This window comes from Gracilinanus agilis, chromosome 2 (assembly GCF_016433145.1).
Source record: "Gracilinanus agilis isolate LMUSP501 chromosome 2, AgileGrace, whole genome shotgun sequence".
Taxonomy (NCBI): Eukaryota; Metazoa; Chordata; class Mammalia; order Didelphimorphia; family Didelphidae; genus Gracilinanus; species Gracilinanus agilis.
In genome coordinates, this window is record NC_058131.1 from 274843319 (window position 1) to 274859359 (window position 16041).

Consider the following 16041-nt stretch of genomic DNA (forward strand, 5'->3'; position numbering starts at 1 on the left):
CAGGCTCTTAGGAAACCACATCTCAGGGACTATCTTCCATAATCATAGATTTCTGTTTAGTTCCTATCTTGCCCTTCATGTTTTCCACAGGATGAGCAGCTAATGCCTCCATTCTTTGTAGAAGCTCTCAAATACGTTCTGGGAGACTCTGCCATGGAAGCAGATGAGACAATCCATCTGCTTCCAATGATTCCTGCTCCTCATTGGTTTGGATATTTAGCAGCAGCAACTAATGCTGCCAGAGCTGAGTCCTCAGAAGTAATTCTGGTGAAGTTGAATCAACTGGATTTGGCATAGATCTCTCCGGCTTCTCTGCTCCTTTTCATCCCTAGGACCACCACTTCAGCATAGGTTCTCGTCACTGCTCACCACTCCACGTTGTAACCGGATTCTCTACCTCCAGTTTATCAGCTCCCCCACCCATCCTTTATACCAGTGGTGTCAAATTCAAATAGTGATGGGAACCACAACCATATATAAAGCTCCCTTCAATCTACATATTGACTTGGTTTTAAAATATTGTCTGTTTTATTTTATTTTTAATTTATTTTGTCAGTTTCTTCCCAATTACATTCATCTGGTTTGGGCCACACTTAGGGGTGCTGTGGGTCACATGTGGCTCACAGCCCATGTGTTTGCCCCCTTTATTTTACACAGCTGTGCAATCTCCTGTCATTCTCCCAGTCAAAATTCCTTAGTGATTCCCTATCATTTATGAAATAACATATAAACTCCTGCTACTTAGATTCAAGGCTTATCTCTCATGCCTCCTCTTCATGTACTGCCCAGTCCAATCCCCTACTCTTTATGTTCTTTTTTTTGGGGGGGAGGCTTTCCTTTCTGTCTCCTCGTTTTTTGCTCACATTTTCTTCTAGGCCTGAGATAGATTCCCTACCAACCCAACCCTACCTGTTGAATTTCCTTTATTCCATTAAGATCTAGCTCAGCAACTATCTCTTCCATAAAGCTTTCTATGACCTCTTCTTCCCTCTGTAAATGGTCTCATCTTCCTCAATTTTAGTCTGAACATCTTCTTGGCAAATACCACAGTCTTTTCTCTCATGTTAGAATGGAAGCTCCCTAAGAGCTTTTACCTGAAACCCTTAGTACAAGTCTTCAAACATGCTTACTAAATGTTTGTTGGACTGAATTTGGGTTGTAATTCATTTACTCTGGAAATTCTTCTGTTACTCTAGCACAGTGATGGGCAAACTTTTTAAAGAGGGGGCCAAAGGAAAGGAAATGCTCATCTGTCAGTCTGTTTCTAAGGCAACTCTTTCAAAGTTTCATGGTATTGTATCCTCCTCATTGTATTTGTCAGATTAGGAATAATGTCCCATGGCGGGATAGAACATTTCAGGGGCCACATCAGGCACACTGTAGTTTGCCCATCACTGCTCTGGAGACTATAAACAAAAGTGCCCATACAGTGAACCTAACTACAGAAATTTTTGAAGATGGGTTAGACTAGTTGTGTTTGGTTCTGGAGGACAGAACAGGAATTAGTGGAATCAGGTAGTTGTATAAAGTAGAGTGGCTCACAATACTCCCGAGGATGGCCCAAATTAGATTAAAATGCAGCCGGGGAGTAATTGACAAAACAAATTAAAATAAAACATGGGTAATATTACAATTGAAAACTTTTGATATACAGACTGCAAGAGTCCTCCTATATGGTTGTGGCCCCCATTTCTATTTGAGTTTGATGCCACTGGAATAAAGGGTGTGTTGGAGGGTTGATTAACTGGAAGCAGAGAAACCAGGCACGACATATAGTGAAATGGAAAGAACCTAAGCTGAAGTGGTGGTCATGGAGATGAAAAGGAGAAGAGAAACTAGGAAGTTATAATGAAATAGATTTCAGCTCAATGTAAGGAAAAACTTCCAAGTGAGAGCTGTCCACAAATGGGACAGTTGAGTGAGTTCACCCTTAGAATCATGTCAGTGGAAGCTGGAGGAGAAGCACTTATCCTGGATGTTCTATATAGTATTTGGCTGGTCTACATGATCTTAGAGCCTCCCTAGGTTCTGTGATTGCAGATGAGGAGAGAGAAGTATAAATTTCTCAGGCTGACAACATGATCCATTGGAACAGATTTCTCCAGGAATGAGGGATTCAGGTGGCAATGGACAGTATGGAGCTTCTGCCAAGTCTTCTGATGCTTGTTGCTACTGAGTCATGCTTTTCTAAGTGGCTTACTAGGGGAAGTATACACAAAACTACCTTCTGGCAGATCAGTGATTATGTTTAAAGAGTAAAGGACCATGAGATGCCTTAATAAGCTATTGGAGAATCAAAAAAAAAAAGCCACTTACAGCTCAGCTTCAGTGAGCCCAGATGTGAGGGAAGAAAAGGGGAAGAGGAACAGGAAGTCGACTGACTTGCATAGCATCACAGAATCTGAGAATGACACCATCAAGTCTGTATCCCTACATAATATAGCCATGATGTTTGGCTAGGAGCTGGCATGAACGCATCTGGGCTCAATGAAAAACTCTAAATGGTCTTCAAGTGTCCTAGATAGAAACAGGGCAAAGGTTCCCAAAGAGATCTTCTCTCAGTAGCCTGGAAATAATAATTAATGCTTGTTGATAGAATTGAATGGAGGATTATTCACATTTTTCTCCAGATGGAGCAGGGAAGAGCAATGATAGTGATGATCAAAGCTCACACTTATATTGCCGAACGGCTAACAGAGCACTTTTTAACAATAAGTCTAGGGGATAGTGCAAGTACTATCGCCCCCATTTTAGAGATGAAGAATTTGAGACTCAGAAAGGGCAAGTAATTTGCTCATAGTAGCATAGCAAACAAATGACATAAACAGAATTTAAACCTAAGGCTTCTGATTTAAGCTCAAATGATGGTCTGAGTCACTATAATCTCCCCAGAACAGAGAGGATAAAACCCCCAGGATTCAGTGCTGCTAGGTAGATTAATTAAATTGATAACTAGTCTAGTCTCCCTCCTTGGGGCTGGGGTCAGCTCTTCTCAAAGCTCCACATAACCTTTTTGGCAGGAAGACTGTGGCATCCAGTTTCATAAAGGATGGATCACTTTCGAATCCCTCCCCTCAGTAATTACAACAAGGAAAACCAGAACATCTCCTAATATTTTATTGTTTCTTAGGTAACTATGGGTAGTAGTACAAAGCTTTCATCTTTTAGAAAAAAATGTAACTTCCTTCCCACTGTTGCATTCTCAAAACTTCTTCCTAGGAACTCCAGGTTCCTGAAAGCCCCTCTCATCAATGGCTATGCTTTTTAGATACTGTAACAAGGAGAGGATTATTTCTTTTGATTATTATGAACATGAACTCAGTTAATTGTGTATAAGGGTAAACACTGCTTTTTTTTTTCTTTTTAGAAACAAAAACCATCATTTATTAACCCAAACTACAGCATCGCATTTACAACATTCATTGCATAAACTGAACAGACAAAGTTGCCACCTCTGGTAAGTATAACAGACATACATTATACAATATATTTGCTGAATACATAATTTCAAACAATATGGGTACAACAACTGTTCAGAATACATACTCCAACCATTGGGTTTAATAAGTACTAAGACAAAGATCCAGGAGCTACCTTGGGTCTCAGCACAGTTAATCTAAGAGACAAAAACACAGTCGAGAGACAGTAGCTGCAATGGAATGCAAGGAAAACTAACCCGTGTTAGTCTCGCCAGACACCACGTTTGGCCCCTGGGGTTCTCTCTCACTTAGACACAAAAATCACATCCATCAAAATTGACCATGATCTAAGAAAAAGTCCATGCAATCCAGACAGAGGGACTGATCTCCAAAGAGAGTTATCCAACAGTCATTGCCTTCCAACAGTATGAGAGTTGGCTAGAAGGGCACGAGGGAGACGGGGAAACATTTTGACCGCAGTTCCAGCTGCAAATGTGTGGTTTTCTTCTGAAGTCTGTGGCAGGCCCATATTCTAGAAACATAGAGGTAACGCTCACCACTCTAATATCATATAATCCACATTGCTGATGATTCTTTAAAATTATTATTACTTATTCGTTATAATTATTTTGGCAGTTGTTTGATAGGAGTTTTCTTGTGGGTTAGGACTTTGACCTGAAACTAATGATCTGAGGGCCCTACAACTCGTCAGACCGAATGACATGGAAGAGGGTGACATTGTAAAGGGTCTGATGCCCGTTGTTCCAGGCATAAAGGGCCCTGTCTTTTGGGTTGTAATCCAACATGGAAATATGTGAGTATTTGTTCTGGAATGGGATGTCAATATATTCATAGGTGGAGGCATTGGTCTGGTATGCATAGTGGACCTTGGTGCCTCCTGAGTAGCCATTGGTGACGTAGAGGGTGCCACAAATAATGAAGGCCTCGCCAGCACTGCGCTTTGGGTAGCTGGTATTCCACGTCTGGAGGATCTGCAGGGTGTTGGGGTCCAACTTGCTGATCACTATGTTTCCTGCATTCTGGTTGGTGGCATAGACGGCCCATAGTCCATTTTCGTCCACCATGAGATCAATGTCTGAATGTCCTCCCCAGGCATAATGGTACATGTTGTTGTAGCCAGCATAATCCAGGCTTCGGGTCTTGAGGATTAATTCTGTTTTCAGGTCAAACCTGATGATGATGTGACTTTGGAATTTATTGAAATAAATAGACCCATTGTAGACTACCTGCCCTGTCCCTGACCAAGGGTGAGGGAGGCGGTGAGAGGTGAAATTGTCTGTATTCATAAAATCAATCATGGATTTGTACTCTCGGACAAACCGATTGTTGTGATAGCCATCCATGTACCAAACCTGGGTGAATAATAGACACCATTAGCATGACAAGAGACAAAGAGGACACACGAACACAAACACTGAGAATAGATTTACTCCCTAGGCGGGAGCTTGAGAAGTTGATTTAGAAATTAGACAATCAAATATTACCAGGAAATGGAACAGGGAGAGTATAATTGAGACTGAATGACTTGATTGTACTTCCTTCAATCTCATGTCAAGCTTCTCAGATGAAATAAGAGAGAAAATCTAGAGCCCTCCATGATGTGGCACCCAAATAGCTTTCTGTGTTTATTTCATTTTGTTCTTTTCCACACCTTTTCTTTTCCAGGAAAATTGGTCTGCTACTCTGTTGAATTGCATCTTTTGTCTCTTGGCCTTATAATAGTAGTTCTCCATGTCCGGGATGTCCTCCCTCCTTAGCTCCACCTCACAGAATCCCTAGTCTCCTTCCAACCACAGTTCAGTTGCTACCTTTTACACAAGGCTTTTCCAGGTCCCCTCATCCCAATTGTTAGTGTGCACTCTTGAAATTGCCTTATATATAACCCAGTAAGAAGACTATTTCTTTTTCTGTGCATAGGTTTTACCTCCCCCACCTCTAACCCCAATAGAATATCAGCTCCCTCAAGGGCTGGGACTCTTTCATTCTGGCATTCCCGGGGCCTAACACTTTGCCTTGCACATAATGGACAATCGAGTAGAATCGAACCCTCCTAAGTTAACTCCAAGAGCACCTTCTGACTTGGAAAAGCTGGGGAGACAAGAATACTTCCCTGGACACCAATTAGACTTGAGTATATTTTCATGCAGATAAACCAAGTAATTCACATAGGCAAAGAGTTAAAAAGAAATTCAAAGCAGCTACAAAAAGCAGACTTGTGGGATTTCATATACATATATATACCTTTATATGTATTTATTATATATATTCATATTTATATATACCACTGCCTGGCAATGATCCAATACATTTGGGAGCTGAAACCTAAAAACCATATGACAGCAAAGAAAATTAAAAACCCAGCCCAGGCTCAAGCTAATCACTTCCTGGCAGCAGCATAGTTATGTGGTAACCTGTTATCAATGTCATCGGGAAGGGTAATTCTGCCCTTGTTCCAACCGGGCTTTTTGCATGGTGTCCTCTGCCTACCGCCAGCCCCATCACAGCAGCCTTTATTAAATTAGACCGTCTGCTGTGTGGAACGTCATTAATTTGGCATTTAGGACTGTATGAATGCAATCATTCATTGTCACACCCAATCCTTGGGAAAGTTCGCATTTGTAGAAAACCAAAGCTTCTTCAAAAGCTCCCATGCTGATGGGAGTTGACTGGGATGGCAAAATCCCTGCTATCATTCGGGTTGTTGTGGAAGAGAGTTCAGATTATGGCTTTAATGCAAGTTGACTGGGAAAGTGTCTAGACTTTTTACAAAATGCTTAAGTCATTTTCAACCAATATGGGAGCAAATTACAAAGCAATGCAGTTAGGGGGAGAAAAATCTGCCAGGCTAATGGCATTCTGTATGCATCTGTCTGGCAATAAGACAGCTGCTTTATCCATTAGGAGCTATGTTAGCTGCAGGAGAGATTAGGAATGCAGCAGCTTTCAAGTTCAGCATTAGATATATATGTTAACTATTAAAAAAAAAAAACCAACCTCAACAACTCCTAACCTTGTGCTAAGGACATTCATTCAGGTACTTACAGGCAAATGTGCTTAAAATTTTTTTTTCAATCAACATTTTTCCTGAGTTTGAGTCAAACGCTTTGATCAGCATTGCAACAGAGACTACCCATGGCCCCTTTAGCATTTGCAATAACGGGTAATACTCTGAAGATTGTATCAGGCAAATCTGCAAAGTGCAAATTTCATTTTTGTCCTCTGTGACCTTGCAAAATGGGACGAGATGTGAAAACAGCCTAGCTCTGAGCCCTTGAATTCCTTTGCTTCTATCACTTCACCCGTGCCCGTAGACAGAAGTCCCACCCTAGACCCTGAAGCTAATGTGTATCTCTTGCTCGCTGCTAGATTCCTCTGGCTTCCTGCTAGGTCCCACTTCTGATATTTGCCCAGATCACCTGCCATGCCCTAATGAATCAGTCTAGTTTCTGGGTTCCATCGGGACCTATTACCCAACAAGCTCTGGTAATGAGGCAAGGAAAATAGAATCCATCAGAAGCTCCCCATATTTACTGTATAGAGTAATTTAGTATAGAGAGGGCATTCTTAGATCCTGTCCAAAATGATTTGTTATTAAACTATTCCCAAAGCTAGAAGCAGCTAAATGGCTCAGTGGATAAAGAGCCAGGCCTAGAGATGGGAAGTCTTGGGTTTCCTACTGGCCTTAGATACTTCCCTGCTGTGTGTCCCTGGGCAAGTCACTTAACATCAACTGCCTAGCCTTTGCTGTTCTGCCTTGCAACACATATTTATTATTAATTCTAAGACAGAAGGTAAGGGTTTATTAAAAAGAAAAAAGAAAAACTGAAAAAACTAAAATAAAATAACCCAAATCTGGCTATAAGGCAATCTCATCTATAAACGTGTGCTTGTCCTGGTCTCTGTCTTCACCCTAGGCATACTGTGCTCCCTCTATATATCCAAATTCTGTTTATTCTCCAAGGCTCAGCTCAAATCCTATTTCCTCCATGGAATCTTTGATTAATCAATCAACGACCATTTATTAAGTATTACTACATGGCAAGTGCTTTTCTGGCCTTAGTATACAGATCTCTAAATGAAAAATACTCTGCCTTCAAGGAGTCTACTTTCTGTTCATCTTTATTGATATGCCCTTTCTCTGAGCTCCTAGAGTACCTGCAATCTATAGCACAAGCACAGTGGGGCTTATCATTATAGACCCCTTTGTGTTGTTCCTCGTCATTTCATTTTGGGTTCTGCTGGCATTCTTTCTGTACCAAATACTAGCCAAACCAGAGAAGTCATTTTAGGAGTCTGCCAAAAAAAAGATGGCTGTTCAAATTTTCAGTTTTAAGGGATGCTGGAGTGTTTTTTCCCCTATGAAACATTTATAATCCTGGGGGCAGCTAGGTAGTACAGTGGATAGAGTGCCAGACTGGGAGTCAGGAGCACCTGGGTTCAAATATAATCTCAGACATTTTTTAGCTATGTGACCCTGGGCAAGTAACTTTTTTTTTTGGAAAAATTTTATTTAATTAATTGATTTAGAATATTTTTCCATGGTTCCATGATTCATGTTCTTTCCCCCCTTCCTTCCCTTGAACTCCCCCCCAAGACCTATTTCCATATTATTAATATTTGTACTAGGGTGATCACTTAGAGCAGTGGTTCTCAAACTTTTTTGGCCTACCACCCCCTTTCCAGAAAAAAATATTAGTTAGTGCCCTGGAAATTAATTTTTTAAGATTTTAATAGCAATTAATAGGAAAGATAAATGTACCTGTGGCCATCACCGCTCTCCTGGATTGCTGCAGCACCCACCAGGGGGTGGTGGCGCCCTCTTTGAGAATCACTGACTTAGAGTCTACATTCCCTGGACAAGTAACTTAACCCCACAACTGCCTAGCCCTTGCTCCTCTTCTGTCTTGGAATTGAGGGTTTAAAGTAAGTAAGGGCTTAAAAAAAGTTTACAATCTTAGCAAAGAAACACATTCTACTACTTCTGTCTCCCTCAGAGACTTCAGAGACCCCATTCAGGGCTAAGCATATGGAAGATGTTCAATAAAGCAGTGATTTATTGTACTTATTTATTTATTAACCTGTACCTTCTGTTTTAGATTCAATCTTAAGTATTATTGGTTCCAAGGCAGAAGAGTGTTAAGGACCAGGCCCTTGGGACTCACTGACTTGCCCAGGGTCACACAGCTAGGACTAGGCATAGCTCTTAATCCACTGAACCACCTAGCTGCCTCCCACTAACTTATTTTATTTAAATTATTCTTATGTTGCAGAGAAAACTGAAGTACAGGCTCCAAGGCCAAGCTGCTTATCAACTCATCGTGAATATCCATTTGGGCAGCTAGTTGGCACAGAGGATAGAGCACTAGGCGTGATGTCAGGAAGACTTGAGTTCAAATCCAGCCTCAGACACTTACTAAGCTGTATGACTGGTTAAGTCCCTTCACTTCTTCCTTCCTTAGTTTCCTCAACTATAAAATGAAGTTGATAAAAGTCCTTCCCTGGCAGGTTGTTGTGAGAATAAAACGAGATAAAAAGTTTGTGAAGTACTTAGAAAGTACCTGACACATAGTAGGTATTTGGAGATATTTGTTCTTCTCACATGAAAGTAGATCCTTGGTGAGCATCTTATGGTTCAAAATAGAGGGATGCCAGAGGGTTCATGGAATGAGAGCAAGAAGGATCTTTACGAACTCCTCTGGGTTTTTTTTTTATATTTGGAAATTAAAACTCAAAAAAGGCAAGGGTCTTACCCAAGGTCATCCAGTGGGTTAGTGAGAACTCCAGGACTAAAAGCCAAGTTTTAGATCCACTGTATATGTAGGTTGGTGTGAATAGTGTGGTTTTACCATAACAATGACCAGAGAGGACAAATGCAAAAATACAGCTGAGGTGGCACAAGATGTGATTAAAGTAAGAGGCTGATGTTCTTGAGCTTAGCTCAGAGGAATCACAATTAGTCAGAGAATAGTTCAGTTTTACATGCTTCCTAGTTGCTGCTGGATGATCAAAATTCACTGATTGGTGAGCTTATAAGGATGATGAGAGAGGTGGTGTTCAATGGCAAACTTCTTGGTTGGGGAAGCAGTGAATATTCTTTATTATATGTAATACTGTTTATTGCATGGAAAAGTGAATGAGTGAAGTACTACAATCATCTTAACACATTCATTGCTACTTATTATTTTTATATTCATCTTTAGGGTTTTTTAAAGTTAATGAATAAAATCAGTTTTTAAGTTAAAAAAAATTCACTGATTAGTCATACTCCTGGAGCCTCACAGGCAAGGATACCATTCACCTACATACAGATTTATCTCATTAATCTTCATACCTTCTCGATGAAGTGGAAAGAGATCATTCTTCCCATGGTCAAGTGACCTAACCAAAGCCACTCTATTAACAGGTGAAATAGGACTTGAATCCAGTGGCCTGACATGAGCCCCAGGCTCTTTGCTAAATATCCAATTATCATCCAGGAGATATGTGGACAACATTCAAGAAATGAACACCACTGGCTCAGAGTTAGCCCTACAATGATCTAATTAACACCTTCCATTAAATTCAAGCCAAGAACAGAAACATCCTCATAGGCGTGAATGATGGAGGGACTAAATCTGGTCTAGTCAGATCACTTCAATAAATTGCCCCTCTGCATTCACTTAGACCAGTGGTTCCCAAACTTTTTTGGCCTACCGCCCGCTTTCCAGAAAAAAAATATTACTTAGCCCCCTGGAAATTAATTTTTTTAAAATTTTAATAGCAATTAATAGGAAAGATAAATGCACCTGTGGCCATCACCACTCCCCTGGATCGTTGCAGCACCCACCAGGGGGCGGTGGCACCCACTTTGGGAATCACTGATCTAGACTCTCACAAAGCACAGACAGAAACATAAATGTTGGGGGGAGTAAACAAGGCATTTTGTTCATGAATATCAAGCATATAGATAGAATATTCATGGTCATATTCATCAAAACACATCTGTACTGAATATGAGTAAAATGACTCAAATCTCAGATTAGTCATCATTACACAGAATACTGATGGATTTTTGTTTCTTTTTTTAACAACAAGCCAGGATTTGGAAAGAAGAGCAGGCTTGACCTTCTCTGGTCCAAAAATCCCAAGGAAAGCCATTATCTTTGTGTTAGAGGCCACCCTCAAAAGCTGGCCCAAATACAGAAACGTGCTAATCCTCACAAAAGCATGCCCATTTAAGTCGAGCAGGACGGTTTCTCCCCAAACTCAGGAGAACCATTAAAGGGCCAAAGAAAGTGTAAAAACCTTTGAAAGAGGACAATGAGTAGTTTGAATGTCAAGCTGATTTGCAGTAAATGGAACGAACAAAATAATGAACTTATTAAGAGCCATTCAGGCTTGGAGAACTTTGCTTGGATGTTCCAGAAAAAGCCTTAAAATCATTTGGATTAGAAGATTGAGGGTGAGGTGAGCTGGGATGGAGAAGGATATCCATTATGCTTAGCTTAAATGAGAACTAGTAAATGGCCTCGGTGGTTCAAAATATCCCTAAATGCTTCTCAGAGCCATATGACCACTCCCAGTGAATGGTAGTTAGATGGCACAGTGGATAGAATGCCAGACTTGGAATCAAGAAGACCTGAATTTGAATTCAGACTCAGACACTAACTGTGTGACCCTGGCTAAGTTATTTAATCCATCTTAGGCCCAGTTTCCCTATCTGTGGAGTGGGATAAAATAGCACCTGTTTCACAGAGTCCTTCTAAGTATTAAACGAGATCTTACATGCAAAAGTTTTACAAATCTTGAAGTGCTTTATAAATGCTAACTACTGAGATAATAGATAGAGTGCCAGACCTGGAGTCAGAGAGCCCTGAGTTCAAATATGGACTCCAAGATACTAACTAGCTGTGTGACCCTGGACAAGTCTTTAAACTCTGTCTACCTCAATATCCTCATATGTAAAACAGGAATAACAATAGCATCTACTTCTGGCAATTGCTATGAGGCTAAAATGAGATAATACTTATAAAACATTTTGTAAACTTTAGAGTAGAATATAATGCTAGCTCTTATTATTGCTATTATTATTATTATTTGTCAGACGTTCAAGGAAGGCTGTAAGATTGAACAGGGGTGGGGGTCAAGAAGTAGGTAAATGACAGCCTTGCAAAGGATACTCAGGGTTCAGGATGGAGCAGTCTCACTGGGTCCATGGAATCTGGCCCAGAAAGGAACTTAGTAGTCATAGGCTCCTCCATTTTATAATTGTAGAAACCCATGCTCAAAGAGAAGAAATGACTTACCCAAGATCATCTAGTGAAAAAGTGACAGTTTTAGGACTGCTAGTCAGCTCTCTTCCCTCCATAGTAGGTGTTCTTTTCACTATCCCACAGATAACTCAGGTGCATTATGCTAAATAAAGTTTATCCTCAATATCACTGTCACTCTTGTGACATAGCAACAAGCATGACAATCCATGCTATTTATGTGGATAACCAAGGATTTTCAACAAACATTTTTGTCATTTCCAAAATGGCAATGGGCAGCCTGGGAATAGTGGTGCCTAGGTTATCTGTTTCTCCCTATAAGTCTAAGATATTCACTAGCCAAATTGCTCAGTGGAACTACTTACAATTTTAGCCCTCCTCACCAAAGTAGCAAACCCCAAATAAATACCTTTTCACAAATCCTTTGAGGGCCATAGTAGCAACAGTTCTACTCCCTAACTGTTTTCCCATCTCTGATTCGATACTTCCATAAACATCCATATGGGATGATTCTATGATCTAGTCTCTCAAGGGCTCTCGTGTAAAAACAACTTGTTTTAATGGCTAAGGAGTAAAGTAGCATTTTGAAGCTAAAGAACACTATCCAAACACATTTAATTTTAATTTCATTTAGTCCCATAGGATAATGGCAATGGATTGCTCTCTGATAATACTCACCATCCTTATGGCTTCCTTGACCAAAACATCCCTTCATAGGCATCATTTCCCTAGATCTGTTATCTTTTCCTATTAGAATATAAACTCATTGAGGTTAGGGATTGTCTTGCTTTGTGAATTTAGATTTCTAATGCTTAGTGCAGTGCCTGGCACCTTGCAAGAACTTAATAAATGCCTTTCATTTACTCATTCCTTCACACCACATTGTTTTCTTTTGATTTGTCAATTCTATTGGGTTGAAAGAGTAAGCCAAAAGAGAAGGAAATCCATATTCCCACCCTCTCCATTCAAATAAAAATTTCCTTTTATTATTTCATTATTTTGAATGAAGACTCAATAAAGTCTCTATTAAAATCAAAAGCCACCTTCTCTCCATATAGGGAACTAGTCTTTATATATCTGAAATTATACTAAAGTTCCATATGATCTGACTAGCTAAGAATATTTTTTCCTCTTCTAATTCTCACCATTATCTTCATCTCCTTTTCAGTTAGAAAGGAATATCTTAAAGCTAAGGTCAGAAAAAAGAGATATAGACATCTGGTGCTATTTGATTCTGGCACCACCAGATAAAACTTCATTTGATGAAGTCCACATGAGATGCAGAGAATGATGCTATTTAAAGGGATTTTGCTAAGTAACTGGTGAAGAGGGTTTGATCTCATTTTTGTTTAAGCAAACTCTTGTCATATGTCATCCTCACAGCTAAGTATTTAACATCAAGGAAGCTCTGCTGGTTGGAAAGTATGTCTTGATAACAAAATCATAGATCTAGAGCTAGAAATAATCTTAAAAAGGTCACTTGATCCCACTCGATCACTCATTTTGCAAGTAAGGAAAGTGAAGTGTGGAGAGTTCAAGTTATTTACCTAAGATCATACAAGTCATAAGTGGCAGAGCTGAAATTTTAACCTAGCTCTTGAGGTTCCAAGTTCAGGGTTTCTTCCATGGCACTATGTACAGAGACTTCAATTGAATGGACTGAGAGAGAAAGCAAAATTCTTGCCATATTCTCGACAGGTTAGTTTGGGAATAGTACTAATAATATCAGATTTCTTATTAAAGGAAGGAAATTAAAATATGGAACAAGAATCACAGATCGAGATTGCAAGGAAATAGTCTATTAGAGAAAGATGTGGTCATTACTATAAAAGTTCAGATGATTCAAATAAACCTTGGGAACATTAAAAAAATTAATGGTAAATTTTGTCCTTTACAGTAAGATGTTATGCCTCTTCTAGTAAACTTGCCCCACTCTTCAAAAATAAATATCCTGGTTTCCACACTTCCTACAGGCTATAAGAGTTCTGGACTCTATAGAATCTAGTGGAGGAAAGACTGAAACAAATCTACAGGGATCCATGATTCCTATACTCAGTAGCAGTGCTAAGAGTACTTTTAGGGTCAAATCAGAAAACAGAAAAAAAAGACAATTTATGGAAAGGAACTGGGGAAATGGGTAGAAATAGCAGGGAGGCAAATTTAGTCTCAAAAGGGGGAAGAATTTCCAAAAAATTGGAGCTTCTGCTCTGCAAAGGAACTTTGCCTTAATCAGGAACCCTCCATTACAGGAAATATTCAAGAAGAAGCAAAATAAACACCTATCAAAGAGATTCCAGTTGGTGGAGATCCAAATTCTAAGCTGGGAAGTTGGACTGGATAACCTCTAAGGTCATTTCCCACTATGAGATTCTATGATCCAGTCTCTAAAGGACTCTAGTGTAAAAACAACTTGTTTTAATGGCTAAGGAATAAAAAGCAGCATTTTGAAGGCTTAGAAGCTGGCTGAACTTAGAGATGCTTTTAGGGTTCAAACATTTCTAGACTCAAAGTTTTACTGCCATAAGGCCAAATGAAAGGTAAGAAATGGACAAGTTTCTCTTGGGGTTAGGCCTTTTCAATCTCTGCATGTAAACCATTTTGCTCAACACTCCCCTTCCCCCTAGGACCAAAGCCTTAGTAAATCATCAGCTGGTTCCCACTTAGCTCCCCACCTCCTTTCATCTGTTTGTTTCTGACAATGTCTCAGCAGACGCCTAAAGTTGTGTTCCATTCCATCACACCCGAGAACCTAGATTGATTTTCAGCTAGTTATTGGCCTCCTGCATCTTCATGATCAAAATTGGATGGGGAAGAATGAAAAGATTAAAGCAAAACAGAATGGGAACAAACATGTCTCTCTAGGCAGTAGGTAATTGTTCCAGATCGATATAAGGGACCTGTTGATTTTGTCAAATGACAAAATGAGATATCCATGTGATTGCTGGGCAAATCAAGAATAATTGCTCCACACCCAGTACTATCTTTTATTTAATGAAAAGTAATGCAGTAGGGGTTGGTTAGTTCACTAATACCTTTAACCAAATATTAAATGATCATGCATGGTTTTTAGTTGGTGCCAAGAATTAGACAGGTAGGTGATGCAGTAGATAGTGTTCCAGTCCTGTAGAGCAGGAAGACTCATCTTTCTGAATTCAAGTCTAGCCTCAGACCCTTACTAGCTATGTGGCATTATCAAGTCACTTCATCCTGTTTGCTTCATTTTTCTCATCTGTAAAAATGGGCTGGAGAAAGAAATGGCAAACCACTCTGGTATCTTTGCCAAGAAAACCCTAAATGGAGTCGCAAAGAGTCAGATATGATTAAAACGACTAAACAAAGGCATTCAGTTAACTACCTCTACTTTTATAAGAGATATTTTAATCCAATAACTTCTCTTTGGGAAGGCTATCAAGTCATTGCTTGATGTTCTATATTTCATTCTCAAATGGATCCATCAACTTGACAGTTTTCTTTTGTGAGACTTTATGCGATTGTCTCTAAGTAAAGGTCTGTGACTTTTAGTAACTTCATCATATGTGGTATCAAGAACTAAGATAATATGACCAATGCTCCAGCACTGCTAAGAGTTCAAAAAATATACAGAAAATTTGAAATGGGTTATCAGCCAAAAACCTGAAGCATATTTTCAATAAAAGCTGTGATCAGTCAACCCACACATAATTCCAGACATCAGCTCATCTTTTCTATTGCTAAATTGATTTCCATTCATCAGTGAATAAATCTCCTCACTTGATCATTTTTCATTCCATTTCTGAGGATTTGAGCCCCCATGAGAGATGCCATTATTCTAGATATCTGTTCATTCAAACCATTAAACATCATACACCTCCACATGACTAATAACTTAGACACTGGTTGAGTCTAAAAGCTGTCCAAAGAGAATAGAATCATAGATTTAGACCTAAAAGAAACCTGAGAGATTTAAAACATTATTTTAAAGATGAAGAAACTGGGGCCTGAAGAGATTAAATCACCTCCCCAAGGTCACATAGATAGTAAGTAGCAGAACTGGAATTTGAACTTTAGTCCTCAGACTCCAAATTTATTACTTTTTCCACTGTACCATTCAAGAGTCCCAATCTATTAGGAATAACTTACAATATGAGAATGTTTTGGATGAAATAAATCAGAACAAAAAGGCTACAGAATGAGGGACACAATTTAACCATGGCCTCAAAGCAATTTTTTTATATAAAGAAAAAATGTCATGGTTTTCCATGAAAGATGTACACTCCAGAAAGGCAGGAACTGTTTCATTTTTGCCTCTGTACTCCAGCATCTAGCTTAAGCCTGGCACACAGTAGGAGACTGATTGATTTATTGATCACAGT

At 39.5% G+C, this 16041-nt stretch overlaps 1 protein-coding gene across 4 annotated transcripts in view; it reads right to left on the bottom strand.

Moving 5' to 3' along the window:
• Nucleotides 1-3119: 3119 nt before the first annotated feature.
• OLFM1 (olfactomedin 1) overlaps nucleotides 3120-16041 on the bottom strand; it is a 43251-nt gene continuing 30329 nt past the window's right edge. For all 4 annotated transcript variants that reach the window (XM_044661279.1, XM_044661278.1, XM_044661277.1 and 1 more), the window contains one exon: nucleotides 3120-4792. In XM_044661279.1, coding sequence (XP_044517214.1) covers nucleotides 4118-4792 — 675 coding nt within the window. In that variant the 3' untranslated portion in view covers nucleotides 3120-4117. The remainder of the gene's footprint in view (nucleotides 4793-16041) is intronic.